Source organism: Hippoglossus stenolepis, chromosome 16 (assembly GCF_022539355.2).
Source record: "Hippoglossus stenolepis isolate QCI-W04-F060 chromosome 16, HSTE1.2, whole genome shotgun sequence".
In the NCBI taxonomy this organism is placed as follows: domain Eukaryota; kingdom Metazoa; phylum Chordata; class Actinopteri; order Pleuronectiformes; family Pleuronectidae; genus Hippoglossus; species Hippoglossus stenolepis.
In genome coordinates, this window is record NC_061498.1 from 7,125,652 (window position 1) to 7,153,072 (window position 27,421).

The window sequence follows — 27,421 nt, forward strand, 5'->3', positions numbered from 1 at the left end:
AAACTTCGCAAGATTAAAATAAAACTTAAATGCATTTTTTAAATCTTTTGTGACCTCGAATGAGGAGTTTAAGTTTCAAGTGTTTTCTTTTCTTTGTGATGTTGAATGATTCTTTGTGATGCCAAAGAAATATCCATGAAATTGATCAGTAACTAAAGTATAAGATAAAATAAAATAAGACAATCCTCCTGATGGATCGTTTCATTGGTTTTGAGGTCTGTGCGTTTGTACATTTCGATACACATGATCGCCCCACTTCCTTTTTCCTGGACAGACAGAGGACTGTTTGGCCTTGGCAGTGCAATGAGATTGACTGAGCGCCATTCCAGGAATTTTATTTTAACATTTTATAGATGAATCTACTGAGATGAGGTGTTCAGATGATAATTTAAAACTGGGCAGGATCTTTAGTCAGAGTGCATCTTTTGAAGCCACTTCAAGTTTGCGAGCTGGTGATCTCGATGTCAAGTATATTAGGGTTCCAGCCAGGATTTATATGTAGATTTTTAAGACATTATAAATCACACCCAGTGCATTGTCGGTTTGTAGAAAAATGTGTCATATTTCTGCCTCTTAAAAAACACAATGGTTTTGTATTCTCAACGCCAGGCTCAATACAAAGACAAAATGGGGAACTACACAAGTTGTAACTGAAATAGGAAAAACCAACATGATGAACAAATGGTGAAACAAATATAAAAATAAATAAAATGTCTGCACATTATAAAAAAAACAATGAACACACATCTGAGGTAAATGTCCACTGAGCAATATGGAGACATCATCAAACGTCCAGTATTTCCAAGGCAGTAGGCATGAAGTGCTTTTCATAACCTGATGTAAGCTGGTCTTCCTCTGATGAGCTCCAACAATCATCCTTGTCCTCCTCTCTGTCCCTCTCCTCATCAGAGTCAACCATCTTGCTGTACTCCTCTCGTCCATGACTGTGGTCCATCCTGCCACACTCCTTTGTGACAGCATCGTCCCTCTGCTCTTCCTGGTCTGAGGTTTCCTTCGGAGTGGACTTGACAGCATCAGGCTGGATTTTAACAACCTCCAAAACAGAGATATTGGGATGTGGCTCGGGGATGGGTATGCTGATCGAGCCAAATGGGTCATTAATCTATGGGAAGATCACACACACACCAGTGTTTCCAATTAATTACCGAGACTGTGGCAGCCTGCAAGTTTCAAAATGGACCAAAACTACTTTCACACTTACAATGTTTCACACATTAATCTATTTATATATAATGACACATAGTTTTACACAAGGTTTCTGCAGGTTTTAACAAGTTAAATGCAAGACTTTTTAAAAACAAAATAAATAAAACTGAAGATCTATGTCAAGCACGACAGATATGAAGAAGCCTAGAAGAGGTTAACCTTCAAAACATTATAGCGCGAACCACAGGTAGAGACAGGTGGGATTCATAGTCTTTCCTACAGCCAAGCTCAGTGTGCTGCGATAAACTCTGACCAAGGTGTTTGTATCAGTTATGAGTTCCACATGGTCTTATTTGTATTATTACAGCGTGCTAAGCAGAGACATTATAAATTATTAATGCCACCAAAAAATATTTTTAAGTATGACAGAAGTAGCTTGAAATTAACACTGACACAATTAAGACCTACCTAAATGTATTTAAGACATAGTGTGTAATATTTTAACATAGTTAAGACTTTAAAGGCTTTAAATTCAGATGATTGAATTTTAGGCTTTTTTTTTTACTTTTTATGACCCTGCAGAAACCCTGTTATATCTATTTGTATACTATTGTTAATGGGTAACCATAAAATTCTGCCACTATTTGAATCTGATTTTGTGGGAAACCGAGAATCTTCTTGCAGTCACATAGTAGGAAGAAGGACTTCACTACATCAGAGAGCATGTAATTGTAAGCAGGTTAAGCAGTAACAAGTAGAAAAACAAAAATAACGGCATTATTCAGGCTCGACATTCAGTGTAAACCCTGTTATGAGATTAAACAAGGCTCAGAAGAAATCCTACAATTTCTATCAGTTTCTCACCTGGTGCTTCATCCCTCTGAAGATGTTGCTGTTGCGGGGATCTGGCACTTTCTTATTGAACAATAAATTCACCTGGGGACACATTTTGTTTTCTGCCACCAAGCAAAAGCTAAGACAAAAAAGTAAAAACAAAAAAAAGAGGCATAAGACAAAGATTCTTCACAATCCCAACTTCTTCACATCAATATTTCATACACATGATTAGTTATAGCAACCTAATGTTATATTGTTTGTTCAAATATTTCCGCTGTTACTATAGATTTGTCGATGAATAACAGTAAAGGATTTTGTGATAGTCAAAATATATTTACTAACAAAGAAAAACTCACCAGACAATCGCAGCACATATTAAACCCATAAACAATAGTGGAAGCAGGATTAATTTTAAAAGATCTGAAATGAGAGAGAGAAATTGGATGAGATAAATAGACCAATGCATGTGTCAACGTGAGTAAAATGATGCTGTACCATAATTTTCACTCTCAGTTTTGAACGTTGTGGTGGCTTTTGCTCCAGGCCCAGCCTTAGTCACAGCTCTTATCCACACCTCATACTCCTGACCTGGACTCAGATGCTTCAGCGTAAAAGTCTGTGGGGATGCTCTCACAGTGTGCACTAGGAGAGACAAAGAGATTGGAGTAAGGTCAATTATTTAGAGAAGAGCTGGCTGAGACACACTAAACACACTATGCTATTTCTTCAGTTTGCAAATCACTCAAATCTTTTCTGTCTTTTATGCAATAATAATATATGTATTAATTAAAATATCACAGATATGAACTCTGCTATCTTGCACATGCCAGGGTCTGTGCAGTAGTGATCAGGGGATGGGGCTGCAGTAGCGAAGTTCAGCCTATACACACACGCGAGCAATCGTGAGTAAGGCTCTGTTGTCAATCATGTCATTTCACCCTGTTTAAATTAAAAACAATCTTAGCGGAAAAATTGGCACATTGACATTTATCAGTGTTGTATGATCTACCTAAAATGACAGAAACTATCTTTTAGAATTATTCACTTGACATACTACTTACGTATTTTGACTTTTAAGTTTGGTCCACGTTCCAGTGATTTATGACCTATATTGTAGCCAACCACCAAGTGGCGATGGAGACGCTTTGGGTTCACTTTTGGGATGCTTTCATGTTGCGCATCTTTATATAACATCTATGAGAATCAAATTTAGCTCCATCTATTAGCCATCACCTGAATGGTGGATCTACTGAAAGTCCAACATTGCCCTCCATAGACCCACTAATGTGGCTAAAATAATCAAACAAATATATCTTCAATATATCTAACAGTTCCCTACAATTCCTTAATAATAAAAGGTTCAAATAAATTATAAAATAAAATATTACATCATAGCAATTCAATTATTATAATATACTGTATACTGTTACATTATGTACCGTTTTTTTCGCCTAATCCTATTTGGTAGTTCTGGATCAACCCATTCTGCTTGGATAAGGGAACAGCCGTCCAACACAGGGTCACCCGAGTGGCAGCAATAGAAAGTGCCTGAAACGAGGGCACACTGGAGGGAACTGAAAAGTGATTGAGAAAGGGACACGAAGACCACAAGGTTATCTTTCACTTAATGAGGAGAGATGAGCGTTCAGATTTAGCAAGAGGAAAGACAGCCCAAGAAAAATGCACGAATACGTACTTCCTTCGAGAGAATATCCAATGACTGATGAAAGGTAACGGACTGTCATGTCGTGGGATATTGTGAACAGTGACACTTGGAAGGGAGTGTGCTTTATAAAGTGACCTGTAGGTGGAGACACACAACAGAGTAAAACAGTCACTTTAAAGTTAGCAAACAAAGGTTCAGTCTTCATGTAAAACAACAAAGAGTTTATCAAGCTAAAAATGTTGTTATTTTTTTTTGCCAATTCTGTCTCTTATCAATATGAAAATATCCAAATCAAACACACCTTTAAAAAACACTGTTGTCTGGTTATTGGTCACTTTGACCCAATCAAATCCTTGGCCTAGACGTGACTCCACTTGTTTGTATTGCACCACATATTCCTTCAGTTTGGCGAGGGGCTTCGAGGGCAGATCCCAGGCCACAGTGAGGTTCTCTTCATTCATCTTGAGGTTTATAGTTTTTACATCTTCATCTTTACCTAAGCAAGAGAAAAATGCTTTGTTAGATCGTATAATTATTAATTATAATGAAATACTAATTACTAATAATTCAATTAAAGAATAATTTAACACTATATGTACAGATATTCAGATTTCATTCACAAATTAAATGAACATCTTTATACCGAAATTCTACACATATTCAATAGGTTTATTTATTGAATTTAGTAATTATTTAATGTATATGTATTTATATGTCTGGTTTTAAAGAATAATTCTCTGATTATTTAATACTTGCAGTTCATCCGAACTGCAAACTGCAGGGAGCTCTGCTGATTTGATTCTTATCAACCCACTCGCCATCAAAATGCTCTAAAAAGTTTATTACTGTCATATTTGTCCAAACAGCTGACATTATGAAGCTCATTTCCTGCAGGATCTGACTGAGTGGGACCGGGTGTTAAGGACTTAAGAGTCTTTTGAACTGCTTTCACACCTCTCAGGTGCTTTTAGATCTAAAACACTTATTGAATTAGATCAAAAATTGTAGAAGTACGATTGTTAGGTTTGAGATGCCCAATATTTATATTATTTAGCCAGATGGAAGAGACGTTCAGACTTAGGATGTTACGAATAGGGAGGTGAATGCAGCCCCTGATTCAAAACTGTCCATACTTTGATGACATCATTAAATCTGGGCAACTGATACCTTGTGTTTGCATAGCTAGATGAGAGGGAGCAGTAGCACCACGAGAGTTGAGGGCTGATGCACTGACTGATGATACATCCTTTAGAGAGGAGGTAAGGCGGCACTGCTTCTCATTGCACAACAGCAGGCCTCTTGTCTCAGCTGGGGACAAATTCAGCAGTCTCCATGTGGAATTATTGTAAAACAATTTAACTTTATATCCCACAATAGCACCGCATGCCTGAGATAAAGGAAGCGTCTGGATGGGATAAAGACAAGGAGAAGATAGCAATTGGTGAGTGTGCACAAAGTGAGATTCCAGTCAATTATTCTAGTCAGAGAAAAATGATTGTGGATAATTTGTTTACCTACCTTCCAGGTTAGAGAGCAGTCGAAGCTTGCAGGCAACAGCCCACAGTCCATCCATATATCAAGCTTGCCAACAGGGGCTGAATGAGGTAAGACATTTTGTTTGAGAAAAAAAAGTTACCATGAATTACCATCAGATGTTTTTTTGTTTTTTTTACTTTTTTAACATTGCAAGGTAAAATGCTTTTCAAGAAACACTTTCTATGTAGAGAGCTAAAACATATAGACTTTAATGCTGATCCAGATTCTGTGAACAAAAATTTGTATTTTAGGGTGTTTATAATTCAGTTACTGTATGGTAACAAATAGAGCTGTAGGAACTAGCAACAGCTACCATTGTGTAGCTAAGATAATTAGGATTTATTAAGGTACAAGCAGTTTTGACTTATCTCTCATAGCTACAGAGATATATGAAGAAAGCATTTGCAGCAGATCCAAATAGAGTGTTGGATCCAGAATTAATTTCACCTTGGCAGAGGAATGCACTCAGAGGTATACACCCTCTAGTTATTGAACAGATATGAAGGTTGTATCAATCTTCTCATCTTGCACTTGACAATAAAATGAATGAATCCATTTCTCAAAATGTTGAATTATTCAGCACATAAACACAAGGACTCACCTCTCTCCGCACTCCTTATCCTGTGGCTTGTACTCCAGTCACTTATTAACCCTTCGCTACAGTTACAACGGACTTGAAATTCATAGAATGTGTCAGGCAGGGGGCTTTCAAGTGTATAGGTGTGAAGGTATCCACCCTCATGCTGTGTGAAGGGGGAAAATATCTTGAGCATGCATTTAATTGTGATGACGTTAGTCAAAGAAAGAGATGAAAATAAGATGCAAATCAAAATCTTAAGAAAAGACACCTCAAGCCAAACTTGGTTTCCCTCAGCCCGATTTCGGATGTCACAGGTTCCCATGGAGAGATGCAGCTCATCACAGAAGGAACGCCACTCAATCTCTAATGGCTCCTGCCATCCCTCTGCTCCTGCCATGGCTCCTGTGATATTAGGAGGGGGTGGCTTGACTGGAGACAGAAAAACATATGTAAAAACAATGTTATTAGAATTATGAATCACATTTTGAAACTAAATTGTAACTAAGTAAAATTATTTTTCCTGCTCGTCAGAGAGGCATCAACTTTGGTTGTGTTGTCTGTATTCATGAATAATAAGGATCCTAAAAGTATTACAAGGAGCAAAAGACAGACTCACTGATATCTGCTGTGTTGAAAACATTCTCCCTAGATTTGGCAGAACCATGCTTGTTCTTAGCCTCCACCCATACATGAAGTTGTCCATGGTTGAAGTGTTGACGATCGATAACGCTTGAACTGGTCGGACGGGTCACATGCCCCTGCCTGGACAACAAAACAGGACAAATGGAGTAATACAAAAAAACTACACAATACTGTAATTCACATTACTGTCATCAAACCTATAATGAATATTTATTAGTGTGTTTACTCGCTGTTTGTTGGCTCCCAGTGCAGGCTGTAGTTGGTGGTTATCTGAGGGTCCGGTCCTGGATCCCAAGTACAGTGGATATCTGGACTGCAGCTTTTCTCATCACATGGCATAAAGCACTCAAGATGAGAGGGAGGAGCAGGACGACCTAAATGGAGAGATGTAGGAAACATGTAAGAAAAGCTGTTTCATCAAAGACTGAGCACGATAAGGGTTAGTTTTAGGTGGGTGTAACTAGTATTTTTCTCTTTATTGAAGAGGTTTTTGTTGTCTATGGTACAAAACCCCACACTCAGATCCACTAGTTCACATAGTTGGACAAAAAGCAGTGACCTTTTGGCCAGTGGCATACTGAAATGTTCAAATCTAAAATGCACATTTGTCACAGCAAGCAAAGATACTGATATAAAGCAACAAACTTCCAGGGTATTAAGAGCCATAAAAATATTTAACAAAAAGTATAAGATGAAGAACTGGTGAAACTAAATGGCCCTAAAAGATAGAAACATGTAAAATTCCTCTACACCTAAAAAAATATAAACCTTTTGCGGCAATTTGCCATCAACAGATTTATTTGAGCAAAGAAATGCAAACAAATTTTTAATGTATATTTTTTGTGAGATGACTTTATGTGATGGCAAAGACAGTGACTAAAGAAGGAAAAATAAAAAAGCTAAAAAGCAACAGCTACAAGTCACCACATCCCTTGAAGCTCACATACCAACATTTTTTTCTCATTAGTCACACCTTTACCCATTTCTCATAAGGCTGTAGACTTTTAGCGGAGCTCAATGCCTGCATGCAACACGTTGCAGGAAAGCACGTGGTCGGGGGCATTAACAGGAAATAAGCACTTACTGCACCCCTGTTTTGCAACTACTTCCTCTTCAGTGTCGACAATCTTGTTAAAATCATATAGCGGTAGTGTGACCTGCATATGGTGGCAAATTTTATCAAAATACATTATGCTGTGGTGTAATGGCCTCACCGTAGGCAGAACACGTCCTGCACCTAAAACACTCACGACAATGCTTTGAAACACAACATAGAACATAGAACGGCATAGAACATCTACAGTATATTTTACTGGGGAGTCATTTAGCAGTGCAGGTATACCATAGATTTTATCTTTTCTATATCTTATGGATGTGTTTTTCGTTTTCCTTTAGGTTTTATAACTAATATTGTCGCTCTTGAGTGAAGGCTGTGGTTTGCATCTCTACTTTGCAGGCAGAGAATAACAACCACTTGTTTAAGAGCAAAACATTTGACAAATCTGAGGTAGATCAACGATCTGAGGGTTATACCTCCTCAAAGTCCTTACACTATGCATAAGCATTATATAATATATAATGGACTTTTCTTATATTGCTATTGATGGAAAATATATAGCAATAATTATTAATATTGCTATATTGTCCTGCCCTTTGTGAAATAAACAAAACAAACTATATTCGAAGATTACAATTAACTTGGGGCACCATTAATTAACTAGTTACTAACTCGTATATTTGCTTTAAATAGACTTTAAAAGAAAGACACACTGAAGATAAACAAAAGTAAGAAGTATAATACATTTGAGAGGAAATACAGTATAAATGGCCATATTTCTCTCTGCACACACACACACATGTTCATGTGTGCAGCCTTGGTAAAGTCTACCTGTTGCAGCTAAACCAGTCTGTAAATGGACCAGCAAGATGGACAGAATCCATCTCTCCCCGAGTGTGGCCATCACATTTGGATCCAGGCCTGTGGTGTCTGTGGAAAACACAGAACACACACATACATGAAGTTAATGTATTTGCTAGCACAGACGCTTTGGACTACAGCAGCTTGTTATACACACAGGCTGAGTGACATTTAAACACTGACAGCACAACTACAACTTTAATGTTGATGCGGCATAACTACGGTAACCGTCCAATCAGTCCGTGTGACAGCAGAAGCTTCCACCGTCGGTTCCTGATTACTGATTACTGTTCTTTCTCAGACTATAAGGAGCTGCTGTGGTGGTTCAGTGTGAGTGAACTGGTGTTAGCTGCGGATCATTTACCTCGTTATGAGACGCACTGAGCTGCCGGTGGTTCATTCTGTCGGAATCACAGGACGATGGAATCCGTGAAGTTTGTTTTGAAGTGAGGTCAAAATTGTTCGGTCTGTCAGCCGGGAAGGCCCGCCCATTTCTGGAAGTACCAGTGACACACACACACACAAGTTTGCGCAGCTATCCTTCTAAGGACACTGCATTGACTTCCATGTCTAACCATAGACTATATATATATATACAGTGTATATATATAGACTGTATGTAGACTGTGACATAGACTGTGTCTAACCCTATGTGTCTAGCCCCCTTACACCTTAAACTTTAAGGTGTAAAAAAGTGAACTATCCCTTTAAGGCTTAAGGGGATAGTTCACCCAAAATTTAAAATTCACTCATTATCTACTCTCCACTATGCCGATGGAGTGGGTGAAGTGTTTGAGTCCACGAAACACTTTTGGACGTTCAGCCAAATCCAAAACAACTGAAGGAACTGTGGGCACAGATTCTTAAAAAAACAACAGAAAACATAAAAGCCTCCATACTGCCCCTGTGGTATCATCCAAGTTTCCAACATTCAAATTCAACTGGAAATGGTGTCATGTTTACACTATGTTTTAAGCCTTAATGTCCGTGAACGTGGCTCCAGGCAGGAGGATGACAGTGGACATTTAGGCAATGGGACAAGAAGTAACAAAACACACACACTCAATCTTGTACCTGTCTCTCAGTGAGGACACTCAAGGGCCCAATGCGTTCCCCAGCCCCCTTACCGTAATCTTAACTAAATGCCTGACGTTAACCCTTAACTAATCACTATTCACATCTTAACCCTAACCTTAGCCATGGCCTCAGAAATTACTCTTTGCTTCATCATTAGGATCAGGATTTGGTTCCTTTGTGGTCTACTGGTCAGTAGACCACAAAGGAAAACACACACACACACACACACACACACACACACACACACACACACACACACACACACACACACACACACACACACACACACACACAAAAAGCCTATCTGTATATTAAGTAGATAAAACAAGCTCTACTGAAAAGTGTTGCTTACACATTGATGCAATCATATTTACCATCGTTTATTGTAATATAAAGTATAATAGTATCTGTTGTTTAAGTTATAACATGTTGTTTTATATGCACATAAAGAACCTTTACTTTGGATACTTTAAGTAAATTTTGTTGAAAATACTTCTGTTCTTTTATTTTTTTTATTCAAGTTGGATTTTTATTGAGAAACTTTAACTTCGGATCTATCCGTGATCTATCAAATGTAAAATATGAAAGCACAGGACATTTTAGGTAAAGTGAGCCTTACGCTATGGTAATGTAGGAATGACGACATATTAATAACATACATTTTTTTTATTATGGGTCGCTCAAAAAACAAATCCAAAATACTAACATTCTGCTTATAATTTACAAATAAGACAATTTTAGACATTAGTGACATTCTATTTTGCTGTTGATCCAAACAAAGAATTTCATTCCCTTGAGTTCTCAGGTGCATAATTCAGAAAGTAATGCAAAAATACAAAATCAATAAATTCAGTGGAATTGATTTAAGAATTAATAAATTGGGCTGTTTATCACAAAGCCTGAAATGCATTTTTAACACATGACAGCCCTTTCCGTTCAGATACAAAAAGTAAAACATTGCCTACAGCTCACGTAATGGTTTAACTGAAAGACACTGGCGATAAAATAATATAAATGCTATAGGATTTACGTGCATTGAAAAAAGGTTGAGTGTGTGTATTTGTGTATCTGTTTGTATATTAATATATGCAATGTGCTACGCCATGATTTCACTCAGACGGGGGCGATCAACTCTCAGCAAAGGGAGCTGATCTCACTCTTGCTGCAGCCCCACTTGCAGCAGGCATTGGACAGACCCACCACCACATCGCGGCCCTTGCGGTCAGCCTTGCGCAGGGCCTCCAGGATCTCGTCAGTGATGAAAGAGCGTGTCGGCCTGCTGAACACGCCGTCCTGGCTGTCTCTAGGTGGGACTCTTAGATCTCTGTTCCTTTGGAGAAGAGTCTCCAGCGAGTTGGGACTCAAGCCTTCAAAGGACTCATCCTGACGGGAGCTAAACGGGTCCTCTGAGTCATCTGCGGCAGAGGTTAAAAGAATATTTAGAGGCTGTTTTACCAGTACACAGGTCACAAGTCACATCTGATAACCTTGCAGATGACAAATATAGCTCTCTGATTTCAGCATAGTCTACATTTTTCATAATTTAATTACAAATATTCTCTGTCATTCTGAATTTAAAATTTCCTTCACCCTTGAAGTTATCATCGGCACATGTCTTTCTGCACAATTTCACACAATTACTACTTCACTGTGGACACATAGGTAATTCATACAGATCTAAAGAAATCATAAATTATCATGATATTGGAAATTGAGAGCACGGTGAATCTCACACAATCACATGTTTTAGTCATCATATTAAATGTCAATTTTATTTATATAGCACATTTGTATAGAACAACTTGGTTGACCAAAGTGCTTTACAGGTGTAATGGTACAACAAAACGACAGTAAAACGTAATACATCATAGTGCAAGTAATACAAATAAAATCAAATTATGAATGTAAAATAATGAAAATTTAAATTAAAGCATTTATAAAATCAGCAGATAGAACAATCAGCTACAAATAAAAGACATAACAAGGTGGTGAAGATGTGGAACCTCCAAGTCTCACCTGCGCTCCTGAGTGATCTTTTCCATCGTGAGCCCCCACAAGTAAAGATGACCGCCCGGATGAACTCACGGCCACAGAGCTTCACCCCATATGCTGGGTCCTCCATGGGCTGAACCCCAGCCACCAGCAGACACACAGCGAGTGCCACAGCTTTCCACATAGTGTCCCAAGGAAATTCAAGCAGGCGAGATGTGGTTAAAATGACGGTAGATTATTTGCTTTGAGCAGTACTTGGCTTTCTGCCTCCCTGTTTGCAAGAGCTGTGCCTTTCTAGGTGACCCAGGCGTGGTTTATAAAGGGTTTTGGAGCCCTGAAAGGGAGACATACATACTACGTACGCACTTGCAGGCCTTCTACGTGAGGAGAACAGATTCGAAAAACAGATACAGTCAGTGACCTTTATGGAGACAAAAAGCAGACCAAAGGTGGCATAATTAACAAATATATCAGAGGCCTCTATGATCTAATAGTGTTTCAGCATGTGAAGCACTTTGCACCTTTGGTTTTCCATAATAATATAATGACGTCATCAGATCAAACTTACATTTAATATGTAAAGCGTTGGGTCATGTGGTGATTATGCATGAAACATTTAGCACACTGACCAATTACAATTCTCTCTCTCTGTATATTTCCCACATTTGCATATATATAAATGCTATAATGTAGTGCTATATGTAGGCACTACGAAACTATCTTTCATGGTCTTTTGCCCCCACTCGTACCAAAGATTGTTGTGTAGGATGCATGGACTTTACAGGCTAAATTAAGAAGTCAAACAAACTAAAGTGTGAAATAAATACACTTTATTATGAATGAATACTTGCACAATAAATAGCTCAGGAATCAGTCCAAGTCCTACAGGAAGAGCGTTACAAATTGGAATTTATTTCAAAAATAAAAATGATAAAAATAACAATAGTGAACAGACATTATCTGAATACATGGAATAAACCTTTTAGGTCTAATTACGCATGTTTCCATGAATTCCCTTGATAAGATTTAACACTCATAGACACCACTACGGGATATATTTAAGGCATTGTGATTGATATTATAATTATTTATATCAGCTTTGCCATTTTATTCTACACATGACCAGGTATAACTTCCACATGTATAATTTTCCTTTTCTCTTGAAAATTGCTTTTCCCAAAGGTGAACTGAGACAGGACCAGTGACATTTTCAAAGTCAGATAACATAGAAGTCTTATTATGAGTCAGACTAAAATAAAACACATTTTTATCTGAGTATCCCCATAGCCAAAGGTCACCCATTTGGAAGATTACAATAGGGATGATGAATTTGTAATTAATGTGACGATAACATGCAAACAAAATGGCATTTTAGGAAGGTGTTTCACCCTGACACTCATTAACACAGTGTCAAAGAAGTGACCTGTGGCGGTCATAAGCGCAATATCAAAATGCTAGGGACTATTTTGTTATGTACAATGAACACAAAATGGCACAATTTGAACCTATATTCTCTGTCAACTTTGGTAAATTAAGAAATGATAACTACTACTAATAGTAATAATAATTTCAAATAATTGCTTTCAGAAATTGTGCATCTCTATACCCATTCTGTTGAATAATGGCTAAGAAATGACTTACAGTTTGCCGATTGTCGATCCTGTGCCACAAGTAGATGGTAACTGGTCTGTTCACACTTTTGACAGCAGTTATTCATTAATGAGCAGACATGCATTTGTAATGGGATCAGATGAAGTGTGTCTTAGGCTCTTAATCAATAATATTATACACAATAGTAAAATCTAATGTTATATGGCACTGGAGGTGGACGCACTGTGTATCTTTCTGACATCATATGATCTGTGTGCAATATGTACAGTAAATCTACGTTACAATGAAAGAAAGACCCCCCCCACCAGAATGAATTGATGATACCTTATTCCTTATTTCAGCGTTTCAGTGTTTCAATTTGAACCAGACAGATGTTTCCCCAATGGTAAACAGGAAGTGCATGTGGTAATGGTGTTGCTCAGCTTTAGATAGTGTTTAATGACAATAATTAAACGCAGTTTTATCACTTCAGGATAATGATATAACATGAATTGTAATTTAGGAAGTAATAGAGGGATGAACTGAACAGAAAATAATCCTATGTTTTCACTCGTTTCATCTAAATTGTGCGAATTGTTGTTGTCTTTACCCTGGAATGGGCCGTTTATATTTAAATACGTTAGATTCAAGATTCAAGATTCAAGATTCAAGATTCAAGAGTTTTTGATAATGTGCACAACAATTACATTTAGCAGTCGCTGGCAATGAAATGCTTGGGTCACAGGCTCTCTTCTAGCAATGCTCAAAATATTACACAAGCAAAATATATATATAAAATATATATATATATACACCTAAAGAAAAAAAATTGTGCAAAAATGTATGTTTACATCGGGAGCGGATCCTCTCCACGGAGGCCGCCATGTATTTTTACAGTAGCCCAGACTGGACAAACTAAACACCTTTTGACTTTTTTACGACAACTAAAGCTACCACGGGTTCTCTGTCATGATTGGACGGGGAGGGTCAGGTGAGGTGTGTTCAGCTGCAACATGCAACTTCACCACTAGATGTCACTAAATTCTACACGCTGAACCTTTAAATTGTTTAGTTTGGTCGATGAATGAAATAAAATAACTGTTGTAAACACCATGTTTCCACAGTCGGGAATTTTTCCACCAATTGGGCGTGGAGTGCTTTGTAGAGAAATAAATAAATAATAGAATCTGTCCCTGTGGCTTTAAGACAATTTGTCCGCCTCCAGCCAATCAGAGCGTGGACGGGGGAGGGAAGGGAGCGGGTGGGTAGCAACAGTTGCCCTGGTGAGGACGAAGCGCCATAGCCACGGTAGCCCTGGCGACAAGAACCCAGCAACGAGAATCAACAACAACAACAACTGAATCGCCATAAAAATAAAAGAAGACATTTTACCGGTGGGAAACACACACGTGGAACCAGAGGTGAAGCTCTTAACATGCAGGGAATATTTCTTTTTTTATATCCGTTAATGATTCAGCTGAATCGGGCTATTGCTTTTTCCCCCCCCTTGTTGTTTCAGTAGCCATAACAGGCATCTGCCTCCACAGTGTTAGCCGAGGTTAGCCTGCGAGCTAGCCGTGGTATCGATAATCACTCGGGGTCATTTTTTCCTTGAATGGGGTCGTTTGTGCTCGCTCCTCATTCGGGTGACAGCGGATTGTGTCTGCCATGACGACGCGGCCGCAGATGCATACTCAAGCAGGCCGTTGTTATGGCGATGTCAAATGCAAAAGGTACAAAATGGCGGTTGTTGTAGAGACCAGCTAGCTTGCCGGATAGCTAGCGCCAGTGTTGTCACGACAGGCACGCGCGTAGCCCACGGTTGACGGGGCGAGTTACAAATAGCGGACGCTCGTGTGGTTAACGCCGTTTAACGTGGAGTCGATGTCGGTTCAACACATTTTTCTCCCCCCCCCCAGTGGTTAATTCAAAATCAAATCACTCGGTGCACAGCGTCAGCCGCACTGAGGGGAGGCCAGTTTGGGTCAGTCAGGTTTAGAGTGTCACTGCTCAGACAGTTTGGGGTTAAAGGAGAGAAATGGAGCAATCAGTGGAAATGGGGAAGTGGAGAGGGGCTGTGGGCAAGGGGCCGACATGAGCACCGAGGAGCTGCGGGGAATGAGGCTGGTCTGCAGGTGCTTTTTATTCAGCCTGTCACAGCTTTGTCGTGTGAGCAACTTCATTTCTGTACAACAGGGTTCAACTGTCGTAGAATCCCACTTTTGGTTTAAAAGGCACGGGTCAAAAATAAACCATTTCAATCAGTCCGGGCACAAAATGTAAATATCAAGGTGAATCTGAATTTTGTTTTTTATTGCCAAGCAGGTATACGAGACATTTTTGCTTTGGTGAATTTGTGCAAGTATGAATATAAGAAATATAAAACATAAGGGAAAACAGCAGGGGAGGGATGGTGCAACTGTGCGATACGTTGTAAGTATGTGTTATCTCACGTTATTGTGTCTGACAGGAAGCAGAACAATATGCTGCAGACGTAATGCAATGTGGTGAGGGGGTTTCTCATTTGGATTATGTTATTTCCTGCTGTGTGTGTTTGTGTGTGTGTGAGACAGGCCACAGGTTTTGTGTGATCACATTTCAAGTAATGAGACACTGAAATGCGTGTTCCTGTCAGTGCTCCTCCCCCACACGTTAGGTGCACCACCAACAGGTCAGCTGTACTTTCAGAAAAAAACAGTCCTCTCACCTTATTGATCAGCATCAAGGCAACAAACGACAAAGTAGAAATATTCCTAATGTCTCACAGGGATGAACCGTTGAACACACAATGTTGCATCTGATGTTGATTATTTTTTCCCACTTAATCTTTAAGATAACCTGCATCAGTCATCCCTCGCCTCATGTCCAATTTTTGCTCGTGCAATTTTATAACTTTGGAGTCCTTACTCCTAAATATTATCGAATAACTCTGTACTACAAGTAATACCTTTCTTAAAGTCAATTTTACTTCGAGCTGTGATGAGTTAAAAATTGTCTAAAATCGAATATTTTACCCCTCTTTCCCTCTATGCCTTGTCTGTTTCTGCCAGAATGATTTAACAGCAGCTTGTCAGATCAAGCAATAATTAGCTGTCCTAACCAAGAAGAACTAGTCTGTCACTCATCAAAGGGCATACCTCTGCCAAGATCTACAATTTCATTTGGAACGGCACCACTGTAAATGTAAATGTACACACTTATCGATACCAACTCCCTAAATATGTCTGAATTTTATTCATCAAGAGTCACACATAATTCTCTGAAAACTCAACGAAGATGTTGAAAAATGTTCCAATTCGCAATGAATTTAGTTTTTTCTGGTTCTGCCCCCTGATTTGGAGTCGCACCCAAAATTGAATGGCCTCTTCCCTGACCTATACTGCATCCTTCCATTAAGATTTATGGTGAACTGTTGAGTAGTTTTTGTGTAATCCTGCTAGCAAACAAACAATCACCAAGGAAAACATGACCTCCTTGGCATAGGTGACCAGGAACAAACAGTTGTATATTAAGCATCTCTGATATTTGTATAAAGTTGTCACTTGTTTCTTTTTCCTAGGGTGATTCCCAGCTCTTGTAATGGCCACCGCAGGCTACGTAGGTGAGATCCAGCCGGCAGCCCAATCCCAGGGGGCTGGTGTCACCGTCACACCTGGGCAACCCGATGCCAGCTCCACCCCTGCAAGTGCCCCTCAGTTTCTGGCTGAGATTCAGACTGCTGTGGCTACTCCCACTGTTGTCACACCCACAGGCCAAACTGCTCCCACTGAGCAAGCCACTTCCATTGTCACTCAGAAGCCTGCAGCTGGTTGTCAAGCTCAGCCCACAGCACTGGCCCAGTCAGCTCAGACTCAGTATGTGACTGCAGAAATCCAGGGCTCCCCTTCAGAGACTGGAAATGCTCAAAGCACTCCTCAGTACATCGTTGTAACAGTCACAGGTAAACCCTGAACATCACATACTAGAATAGTCCTTTGGCACTAATGTAGAGTTTAGACCTTCGCAGTTATACAAGCATAGGGCTCTATGTAATCAATCCATATCAATTTTACATGTTCAAATAAAACACCCTAAGTTGCCTCAGTACATTAACATTTAACTTTCTAACTTTATCATGACTGAAAAAGTTATATCATTTATCTATTTGCTATCATCCATTGATGGAAGCAAAAAAGATCATGTGCTCAGCTTGTGAGGTCCTTACATTTGCTCTATGTCCTTCAGAGGGCTCCCTTCACTCAAGTGACAGTTTGTCGGACTCTAGTCCTCCTCCAGCTGTGGTGCAGACAGGTGTTCCCACGCAGGTGGTTCAACAGGTGCAGACGGCTCAACAGGTAAAATACCCTCGCACACACCCAGACAAGCACACCAGGAAATTAATGTTTCCTTGACTCTTGAAACTAGATTGTGTCCTTATCTCAGCAGAGGTCTGTGGTGCAGGCCACCTCCCAGATAGCCAAGACTGAGCCAGGGACCCAGCTCAGTGTCACCAGTCTACAGCCTGTTCATATCAGCCAGGAGGTAAGCTATAACCCTCTAACACAGTTCAAAAGTGGTGGTCTAATATGATGTCTGACAATCATTTGTAAGACCATCATTAACTTACACCCTGGTCATCACAGCTTATACTACAAAACAGTATCACATGTGACCTGTATAGCATCTGCACATTTTGGTTTACTATTAGTCAACTAATCACATTCGTGGTCAAACCTGCCTTTGTTGGCTTCCAGCTCCTCCCTACCAGAGCGGTAACAGCTTAAGTCAGGTAGAAAGATCATCCAGAGTGCCTGGACTTGGAAATCAGTGAAAAGCTCCTCTACCTCCCCTTGGATCTCCTTCAGTATTACCAGTCACTGGTAATGCAAGACATTACAACCATTTTCCAAGTAGGTAAGGGACACAAGGGACTGCTGCTATTGAGTTGAGGGTATCGACACTCTGTTTGGAAAGCTAGACAGTTAGACAAGTTAGAAATATAAAGGGCAAAGTAGGTAAAACCTGGTAGGATCGCCCTGTGACGATACAGGAAATATGGGCTGCTTATCCGAGGAGGGACTTATTTGATGCGTGCGTGTGTGTTTGTTTGTGTGTGTCTGCGTCTGCCTTCTCCTTAGGTCCAGCAGCTCACACCAGTGCCAGTTCAACATGTTTACACCAATCAAGTGCAGTATGTGGAAGGAGGAGACACCAACTACACCACCAGCACCATGTCAGAACAAAACTGCATCAGTCATTTTCAAACAAATGTTCAGGCATAATTTTTTTTCGTATTTTCTAACACATCTTTCCATGTCTTTTATCTAGTCGCTCCAGCACCTTCCCTTACACTGATACGCCCCTGTACACCCAGACCACAGCTGCCCAGTATTATGAAGGTCAGCCAACTTCAGGCTCTCAGGCCTCCACCCCTGGCACGCCTCTTACCGTCTCTGTGACGGCTGGCACAACAGGGGGTGTGTCCATGTTTGTGGCACAGCCCACCATTGCGGCAGGGGGAGGGGCCACAGTGGTGACCACAGGTGGCACCACCAATGGGGCAGGGGATGGGGCAGGCACCAATGGTGGCACAGCAGGCAGCTATGTGATCCAGGGGGGTTACATGCTGGGCAGCAGCAGCGGAGGGGCAGCTGGCAACAGTCAGAACTACTCACACACCGCCCGCGCCTCCCCAGCCACTGTGAGTATTACAGAGGGCGAGGAGAGTAGCGTGCCGTCGGCAGACAAGAAGGTATGCAGAGGCGCCAAGCGCAGGAATTCCCTCTCGTTTTGTTCTCATCAACACAACCTTTTAGTGGCACACACTGACATGGCATCACAGTAGAGTTTTGTCAAGTGGAAAGCACAATTAAAAATACTGAGATTCATTTTAGAATCAGAAAATGTGAGCTGCTGGGTGATATAATAATATACTATTGTTGATCACAATAACACTTGTTGTAGCATACAGAATTTTTAACTGTGATTTCCTCGTAGAAAACAAAACCATGACCATCATTTTCATATCATTAGCGTGCATGTGAAGAGGGGCATTATTGATTTGCCTGAAATGCCCCAACATTATATTGTTCATGTCAAATTCATCATACAGAACTCCCATTTGATAATGGTAAACAACTTATGTCTAGCAAACATCCCATCAGTATTACAGGTCATTTATCCATTGCATACCAAAGTTGTATGCCACGGCACGCAAACAATTGTATTCGTGTTTTCATTCCGGAATGATCAACAAACTGAAAATGTGAATGAAGTTTTCCGTGTTTGTATAATTTATCGATTTGAAAACTGTGTGCGCATGTACTGTATATTAAGCTGAAAACTCAGTGTAATGCGGTTGCAAATTTGCATGTATGTTTATGTGTGCACATACAGTATGAGTGGTTTTTTTACCATTTGCATCTATTTTCTTTGCTAACTGCACCAGCTATTTCTTTTTTTTTCTTTGCCTGTTTGTCAGGTACAGTGGTTGCTGGACAACTATGAGACAGCTGAAGGAGTGAGTCTGCCCCGTTCCACCCTCTACTGCCACTATCTGCTGCACTGTCAGGAGCAGAAACTAGAGCCTGTTAATGCTGCCTCTTTTGGGAAACTCATTAGATCTGTTTTCATGGGGCTACGCACACGACGCCTGGGCACTCGGTAAGATGGGTGATCAGACACCGCTATAGAAGACATAATAGACCATATGCACACGCCCACTTATTTCCCTTTAATACACAAGTTCCCCAGTTGACATGGAAGGGTTTTTATTGACATCTTACTAATGTGAAGATTTTAAATGTATTTTTCCATTAAATTGGTTTCTGCTGAAAATCTTTTATATCATTGAAGTTTTAAATGTAACTGTGACATCACAGAGAGAGCAGGCAAACAGACAGAAAAGTGCAGAGACAACACTTTTCTCGACAATCTTCCTACTACAGTGAGGCACATTAGTAGAGCAGAGCTACGCGGCTAACCATTTATTTCACACACTATGTATGCAAGTAATCCATATGCATATTGATCTCAAAAAGTGCACACATGAACAATTTTTTCCTGCTGGAGAACAATGGAGATTTTTCCTGGAAAATCTGCAGAGCTGTTTGTGTAGAACTAGTGTAGGAAGAAATGTGGGTAGAGATGGAGACAGACAGTGTGTGTGTGGGTGAGTGACTTTGATAAAGGCGAAGAGGGTGAGAAAGACTGGCTTTTTAGAAATGTTTGCTCTTATATATATATATATATCTGTCAAATTAAATCACATGGTATGGTTGGTTATTGTATTTTATGAAATTAAAGATATGCATGTATATATTACATATCAGTCACTACTGATGCAAAGAATGTGGCTTTGAGTTACTGTCACTTTATTTAGACAACATAAACTTGCTCCTCTCACATCCCTTTGTTTTTGTCTCTGTAGACCTAATGTGTCGTAATATGTTCATAAACATGTTTTGTCCGTTCCTGACAGGGGTAATTCAAAGTACCACTACTATGGCCTGAGGATCAAGGCAGGTTCCTCTCTTCTCCGTCTGATGGAAGACCAGCAACATCTGGCCATGAGGCAGCAGCCCTTCTCACAGAAACAGAGGTACACACATAGTTTCCACTACTGGAACCATTTCTCTGTTGTTGTTTTTTTTCCTCTCTTTCCATTTCCTTTATATGGCCACAGCACTGACTCATGTTTTCTGTCTGTCTCTCACACTGTTTTATGTTCTTTTAAAAATCCTGTTGGAGTTCCAAGCAACTGTTAACTTAATATGATAAAACAGAATTGTTACTTCTTTTCACTTTAATACTTATCTCTCTTTTTGCTGAATATGTATCTAGGCTGTCTCATGTAGATAACTCCTTGTTCCCACCAGGTTGAAGCCTGTGCACAAAGTGGAAGGAATGACAAACGGCACTGCGTCAGGAGCAGGCCAGCAGCAGCAGCAGCAACAGGGGTCAGGGCACGTGGACATCAGCACCCAGGTTCAACAGTACCAGCAGTTCTTAGGTGTGTTCAGTGAACAAATATCTGTAGCTATGAAAGTAATGGCTTAATGAATGTGATTGAACATGTAAATAGCATGTTATAAACAGCTAATGCCAATTGCTCTGTGCAAGTGATGTGATTTCTCTCTGAGTGTCCAGTTTTCTCGTTTCCTGTGTTTCAGATGCATCTAGATCTCTACCAGAGTTCGCAGATATCGACCTTCAGGGGAAGTCTCTGCCAGAGGGTATCGAACTGGAGCACATAAAGAGCTTTCAGCTGCTGTACAGAGAGCACTGTGAGGTAAGCAGCTGAAAGGACACTGGTTAGTGAGTATTAATGAGTGACTTTTCTATCCAGTTGCCATCGAGTCAGTCGTAGAGAGTCAAAGTTCTCAGCCAACATCAAACATGAAGTCCAGCAGTTAAGCATTGTCCTCACATTGTGTGCTCGGTCATTCATTATCAGTCAGTGATGTATGAGATATTTGTGTTTGTTATTTCAGGCCATACTGGATGTGATGGTCAACCTGCAGTTTACCCTGGTGGAGACACTGTGGAAGACCTTCTGGAGATTCAGCCAGAGCCAGGATGGAGATCCCACGTTGGCTGTGTGAGTGGTTAAATATTTAAGGCAAAAATTCAGAATTCAGTTTCTGTCCTTGTGGCAGTAGCAGTACTATTTTCATACAAACTGTGTGCATGTCTTGCAGTCATGATGAGTCAGAGAAGCGTCTCCCTAAGTCCTGCCTGGTGATTCTGTGCAAGTATGAGCCAGTGCTGCGCTGGAGCCGTGACTGTGACAACAGCCTGTACCAGAGCCTGGTGGAGATCCTCATCCCTGATGTCCTCAGGCCCATCCCCAGTAAGGCCCTACAATAAGTATGAATTTGCAAAATACACCTTGACTTTCCTGCTGTGAAAGTGACCACACAGAAATATCAGTTAATAATATCTGATTAAAAAAAAATTATATTTGACTTCCGGTTGGCATTAAAGCATACTGTATATCTGCATACCTACAGCACATGCCAATATAAATATCCAGGTAAGGGGTCTTCTTAAGCCCAGGTGACAACTACTGGAACTATTAAGAACTAGTATGTCACTACATACATCCGCCAAGGCCCAACTATCCCATTATGAAACCACTTTTAAATTCGTTAGATCAAGATCAAGCACAACCACCTTGGCGGAGGTAATGGGAGAACAGAGGTCAACATTTCACATGTACAATCTATAAATGGCACATGGAGAGAACACATACCACAGACAAGGCTAGCGTCTGATGTTGCCATGTTAAAGAAAGGAAAACATTCCTGGATCCGCCTGTTTCCACTGGACATTTGAATGGGTTCTTCCTTGGGTCATGCCCCACCTCACCTCAACATTTCATAGAAATTCAACTACATTAAATATATTTTATATAATACAGTACATGACCAAGAAATCAGTTTATCCTGCAAATCCTTACTCCATGTGAACCGTGTGTTTGATAATCATTGACCCAGGCCCATTCTCAGGCAATCTGAAGTGACCGTTATTAAACTTTCTTTTCTCTTCTTCCTCCTTCTCCCAGGTGCCTTAACTCAAGCCATCCGTAATTTTGCCAAGAGCCTGGAGAGCTGGCTGACCAATGCCATGATGAACATCCCAGAGGAGATGGTCCGAATCAAGGTACATTCCCCTTGTTTGTAGCTTGTAGTTGGTGGAGCATGGAGCAAGCTGCTTGTAGAGCGCTACAAAAGAATACATATGTGAAATAAGTGCAACTAATTTCTCTTTGAGAATATCTCTGAGCATTAAAATCTCTGTGAGTAGTAACTTGCCTTTTCATAACAAGTCTCACAGTGTAAATGCTAAAATTTACTTCTTCACCAGGATTATTGATCCTGAAAAGGTTGTTGAATAAAGGCTTGTAACACTTGATCAATAACATGGAACTGCTCATGAAGACCTAAGTACTGAAATAACCCCAAAGCTGGTACATGTGGTTGTTTGCAGAGTTATTTGTATGTTTCCAGGTTATTGAAAGAAAGCGTGTACATTTTTTTATATCTGACCCATCTTTTCATTATTTGCATGACATGCTTTCTCAGGTAACTTCAGCCAATGCGTTTGCTCAGACACTGCGTCGCTACACCAGTCTGAACCACCTCGCCCAGGCGGCCCGCGCTGTCCTCCAGAACACAGCTCAGATCAACCAGATGCTCTCGGACCTCAACCGCGTTGATTTTGCAAACGTCCAGGTCGGTTTGGTCTCTAAGTGCTGTGTGCTGGCAGCATTCAGGTCACCTCATATGAATTTCAGTGTTCGTGGTTGAGGGAAATTCTGCTGTCGCCTGTGGTCTTATTAAGGTTTCTGTGACAGACGTGTCTGTATCTACTGTGACAGACATTCTGTCGACAGACATTCTGTCACAGTAGATGACAGACGTGTCTGTATCTACTGTGACAGACATTCTGTCTTTTCTGCAACTTCCCTCTTCAGGAAATGTAAAACAAGCTCTGTGTCATTTGTCAGAAACGCTCTTTCTCCTTCCTTCAGGAGCCTCAGCTGGTAGCATGTACCTCTTTATAGCTGCCCTCCCTCTTCTGTTTAAAGTGTAGCCTGTGTAGACTTTAATTCATCCAGCAGACCCCGCAACCTTAACTGATGCAACTAATGCCAGATGTGACAGCCTCTTACTGACACACTGACCTGTCCTGTCCGCCCTTTGCAGGAGCAGGCTTCGTGGGTGTGCCGGTGTGAAGACCGTGTTGTGCAGCGGCTGGAGCAGGATTTCAAGCTGACCCTTCAGCAGCAGAACTCCCTGGAGCAGTGGGCTGCGTGGCTGGATGGTGTAGTTTCCCAGGTCCTAAAGCCCTACCAGCACAGCTCTACCTTCCCAAAGGCCGCTAAGCTCTTCCTGCTCAAGTGGTCCTTTTACAGGTGCGATGAAAAAAGTTGATTTTGGAATTGAAACTTTAGGGCCAAGAAGTTTATGAGGGTTTTTTCTTTCTTTCTGTAAGCGGTTAGTTATTTAACCGATTAGTTTATTGAAAGATCGATTGCTAAACTCTCTCTGGTCCCAGTTTCTCAAATGTGATTCCGTTTTTTCAATCAATTGAGAAACAAAATGGCCGATTAATAGATAGTGAGAACAGTTATAAGTTGCAGCCCTGCTAATAAAGTAGTCAAGATTATCTTTTGCATCAGTTTATCTTCACACCTTCATCTAAAATAAGGAATTTGAGGTAATTAAGCAACAAGGATTGAACATTGAATTCAGTGGAGGTGACTCATTCTCTACCTTCTAAACTGTGTCATTGTGAAACACTGAGAAGTACTTCCTGTTTCTGGTTAAAGAAGATGTAATATAGTTAAACACTATATGTGTAACAGTTCCTTAATTCCCACCATCTCTGCTCTCCAGTTCCATGGTAATCAGGGACTTAACCCTGCGGAGTGCAGCCAGTTTCGGTTCCTTTCACTTGATCCGCCTGCTCTACGATGAGTACATGTACTACCTGATAGAGCACAGAGTGGCCCAGGCTAAAGGAGAAACCCCCATCGCTGTCATGGGAGAGGTACACACACACACACACACACACACACACACACACACACACACACACACACACACACACACACAAACACACACAAAGACACACATAACTGAAATAAACAACGTAAGCCATTCTAACAAATTCCCTTCTTGCTGTTAGTTTGCCAGTTTAGGCCGGGGTCTAACCCAGCTGGATCCTGACAAAGGTACTTCCACTCTTCACTGTATCTCAGATTATGAGGATTACGTTCCAAGCATTGTTTCTGACCAGCTGCTTTACCCTTGTCTATGCCAGAAGAGGAAGAGGAGGAGGAGGATGAGAGTGACGAGGAAGGTCAGGAGCTTTCCCTTCCCTCAGACGGGGTCGTGCTTGGAGAGGAGTCTCTGGAGCCGCCTGCTAAACTGGCCAGAACTGACCAGAGGGTCCTCTTCACCACCGGATCAGCTGACAACTAACCACAGAGTAACACTGCTAGATGTGGGCTGATTATATTAATCATACAAACACACACAGACACTTAAATGTACAAAGAACACTAATTTATACACTTGACACATGTATATAGATCTTGTAAATGTGTGTGCACACCCTCGCTGCATACTGTAACTGTCCCACTTGTTTACACACACAAACACGTACACACACACGCACAATCCAACCACGCTCATTCAGTAGCCGCTGCTGCCTGAATGGCACGACTACCTGTTGGCACCATTGATTCAATACACAATCATTGGCTCTGCAACAGGATGTGGTTTCAAACACCTCTCAATGCAAAGAAAAACACAAAGCATTTTCACCCTCAGTCGTACGATCTTCTGAAAATATGAACTCAAAGCCAGGCATGCCATTTTTTTCCTCATTGTATTTCAACCTGTAGCCTTGCCGAGAAACATCTGCTCACTCTGGATCCTCCTGAAACCGTCACTGCCGTATCAAAGTGATCTTGAAAATACTGTGATGTGTGTGTGTGTGTGTGTGTGTGTGTGTGTGTGTGTGTGTGTGTGTGTGTGTGTGTGTGTGTGTGTGTGTGTGTGTGTGTGTGTGTGTGTGTGTGTGTGTGTGTGTGTGTGTGTGTGTGTGTGTGTGTGTGTGTGTGTGTGTGTTCGTTAGTGTGAGGGGTCACACCGCTCTGCTGTGATTTCTGGAGGCTGACTGAACATTGCTTTTGTGTGTGTGTGTTTCTGTGTCTGTCTGGTTGTGTGATTGTGAGTCATGCACGTAATGACTGGTTTCCTCTGTAGATATTTTCTAAGGCTTTCAAATGTTCTTGATTTGGGAGAGGTGTAGATTCTCTGTTTGATTTGATTTGCCTGTAAAGAAAACATTGTGGTGTTCTTGGAGTGCCTGTCGCGGCTGCTACACACACTTGTAAAGATAAAACTACGGCTGTGGAATAGGGGCTCTCATTAGTTGCTGCAAAAAAAATCCTTTCTCTTTTTATTGAACCGCTAGTTCCACGAGAGAGGTACTGTATGTGTCATATATTTAAAGTGCTTCATTCCTGCTCATCTACTCAGCTCCTCTGTTGCCTCATTTTTCTTTGAAATATCATTTTCTTGCCTTATTTTGATGCATTTTTCCACGTGTGTGTGCCAAACCTGTTTACTTTGATCCCAGATCCTGTCATTTATGAATTTTCTCTCTATGTTTTAAGGAGGACTGTGCCTGAGTAAGAACGGTGATATATTCTACTGTATATTTATCCACTATTTTGAATTTTGTTGTCACTAAGTGAACCTCTCGTGCCGTGTATGGTGCTGTGTTGTCACACATTGTAATCAGCCTTTGTGTGCTTTCTTGATTTGTGGTTGTACGTTCAGTTATCAGTCCTATCTCATACCTTTTTGACTTTTCCACAAACCCGGCCTCTTTGCACACTTTCGATTGTTGTCTTTAAAGTTCTGAGAGGGTTCCTCTTTTTTTCAATAATCCTTTACGTCTTAGGTGTTTGTTTGTTTTTATGGTGCTGTGCATGTGTCAGGTTTCCTGCTCCGCTCAGTGTGGTTCAGAGAATTTTGCGAGAGGGGAAATCTCTGTCTGCTCTCCCTGCACAGTCCACTGAGGCTCATCTCCCTCGTCTCTCTCTCTGCGATTCCGCCCCCTCCCGCCAATGGCTTTGTTTTGCTTCAAACATACATGTTCTTACGCACTGTTCATCAAGATTGGTTGTTGCAAACATGTCCTTTTTCCTGATTTGAAATACATATGTCTTGAAATTGCTGCAGTGCACATCTTTGACGGGCAACGCCAGCCTCAAACCAGCACATCATCCTCACATAGAGTCTGATGCTACCACGGCAGGACAGTACATATCACTCCAGTCTTTTAATGTCCGAAAGCATATAGAATGGCCATTGTTTACCCGGTAAGACAAATGTTTAGTCATTTCTTTTTATAGTTTGTTTCAAATGTACAAAACAAACTGAGAAAAAAAAAAGATGTTCAGTGGCAGTGTTTTATGAATTTGGTCTGCTCTAAGTATGACTGTGCCTTTGGAGGTGGTAGAATGCAATTCAGATGTTTTTAATTTTAAAGATATAAATTAAAGAATTTTTAAAATTGCACTTGCGGTCCCTGCTGTTGATTGTTTTTTTCTCACCGTCGTGTCTCAACCTACATCACTGTGTTATAAACTCTGTGGCTGAAGGATGAGAACCGGGATAGTTTCTGACTCACAGCCACCACAACCTTGCTCTGTAGTGTGTAAAACTCATGACTTCCTGGATTGTTCTCACTCACACACGTCACACACTTGTCTGTGACGGCTTCTGCTGTAAGTTACCAAAAGTGACAGTGGGACAGATGCCACAAAACCTTCAGTCTGTTTTATGAAATGAACGTCAGCTTGTCCTGGAGTTACCAACAAAACAGTTGTGTTTTCAGGCAAATTGGAAAGTTT

General features: G+C 40.7%; 3 protein-coding genes across 11 annotated transcripts; 1 reads left to right on the forward strand and 2 right to left on the reverse strand.

The window, feature by feature from the left end:
- Positions 1-319: 319 nt before the first annotated feature.
- On the reverse strand, positions 320-8,917 carry il12rb2l (interleukin 12 receptor, beta 2a, like). The gene is made up of 15 exons (XM_035179612.2): positions 8,711-8,917; positions 8,317-8,415; positions 6,655-6,802; positions 6,403-6,548; positions 6,055-6,215; positions 5,808-5,949; positions 5,189-5,265; positions 4,838-5,075; positions 3,972-4,166; positions 3,701-3,805; positions 3,444-3,578; positions 2,500-2,646; positions 2,361-2,424; positions 2,032-2,140; positions 320-1,123 (listed from the first exon to the last, which is right to left on the reverse strand). Exons 2-15 carry the CDS (start codon positions 8,387-8,389, stop codon positions 785-787), a joined length of 2,079 nt encoding a protein of 692 aa, XP_035035503.2. The 5' UTR covers positions 8,390-8,415; positions 8,711-8,917; the 3' UTR covers positions 320-784.
- Positions 8,918-10,070: 1,153 nt separating this feature from the next.
- Positions 10,071-17,410, reverse strand: rln3a (relaxin 3a). Of its 2 annotated transcripts, XM_035180123.1 has the most exons (3): positions 17,210-17,410; positions 11,440-11,589; positions 10,071-10,838 (listed from the first exon to the last, which is right to left on the reverse strand). In XM_035180123.1, exons 2-3 carry the CDS (start codon positions 11,543-11,545, stop codon positions 10,558-10,560), a joined length of 387 nt encoding a protein of 128 aa, XP_035036014.1. In that variant the 5' UTR covers positions 11,546-11,589; positions 17,210-17,410; the 3' UTR covers positions 10,071-10,557. The 2 variants fall into 2 exon arrangements, with proteins under 2 accessions (XP_035036014.1, XP_035036013.1); XM_035180122.2 differs by lacking the exon at positions 17,210-17,410 and having other exon boundaries at positions 11,440-11,836.
- Positions 14,261-27,086, forward strand: rfx1a (regulatory factor X, 1a (influences HLA class II expression)). Of its 8 annotated transcripts, none has more exons than XM_035180109.2 (18): positions 14,261-14,426; positions 16,565-16,945; positions 17,230-17,339; positions 17,428-17,526; positions 18,123-18,217; positions 18,313-18,736; positions 19,466-19,647; positions 20,465-20,584; positions 20,862-20,995; positions 21,156-21,274; positions 21,477-21,583; positions 21,684-21,835; positions 22,550-22,647; positions 23,070-23,219; positions 23,694-23,902; positions 24,387-24,540; positions 24,679-24,724; positions 24,814-27,086. In XM_035180109.2, the coding sequence occupies exons 2-18, from the start codon at positions 16,585-16,587 to the stop codon at positions 24,972-24,974; spliced, it is 2,721 nt and encodes a 906-aa protein (XP_035036000.1). In that variant the 5' UTR covers positions 14,261-14,426; positions 16,565-16,584; the 3' UTR covers positions 24,975-27,086. The 8 variants fall into 8 exon arrangements, with proteins under 8 accessions (XP_035036000.1, XP_035036004.1, XP_035036005.1 ...); XM_035180113.2 differs by having other exon boundaries at positions 19,472-19,647; XM_035180114.2 differs by having other exon boundaries at positions 18,313-18,685.
- Positions 27,087-27,421: the final 335 nt, after the last annotated feature.

Excerpts from the sequence above, each read along its gene's own strand:
- il12rb2l (XM_035179612.2), bottom strand. The coding sequence starts at position 8,389 with ATGGCCACACTCGGGGAGAGATGGATTCTGTCCATCTTGCTGGTCCAT. Across the intron at positions 5,266-5,807 it reads GATAAGGAGTGCGGAGAGAG|CCCCTGTTGGCAAGCTTGAT; the intron begins GTGAGTCCTTGT and ends TACCTCATTCAG. Across the intron at positions 3,806-3,971 it reads GACAACAGTGTTTTTTAAAG|GTCACTTTATAAAGCACACT; the intron begins GTGTGTTTGATT and ends CTCCACCTACAG.
- rln3a (XM_035180122.2), bottom strand. The coding sequence starts at position 11,599 with ATGTGGAAAGCTGTGGCACTCGCTGTGTGTCTGCTGGTGGCTGGGGTT. Across the intron at positions 10,839-11,439 it reads AAGATCACTCAGGAGCGCAG|ATGACTCAGAGGACCCGTTT; the intron begins GTGAGACTTGGA and ends CCTCTGCCGCAG.
- rfx1a (XM_035180109.2), top strand. The coding sequence starts at position 16,585 with ATGGCCACCGCAGGCTACGTAGGTGAGATCCAGCCGGCAGCCCAATCC. Across the intron at positions 20,585-20,861 it reads CCCTTCTCACAGAAACAGAG|GTTGAAGCCTGTGCACAAAG; the intron begins GTACACACATAG and ends TGTTCCCACCAG. Across the intron at positions 24,725-24,813 it reads CCAGCTGGATCCTGACAAAG|AAGAGGAAGAGGAGGAGGAG; the intron begins GTACTTCCACTC and ends TGTCTATGCCAG.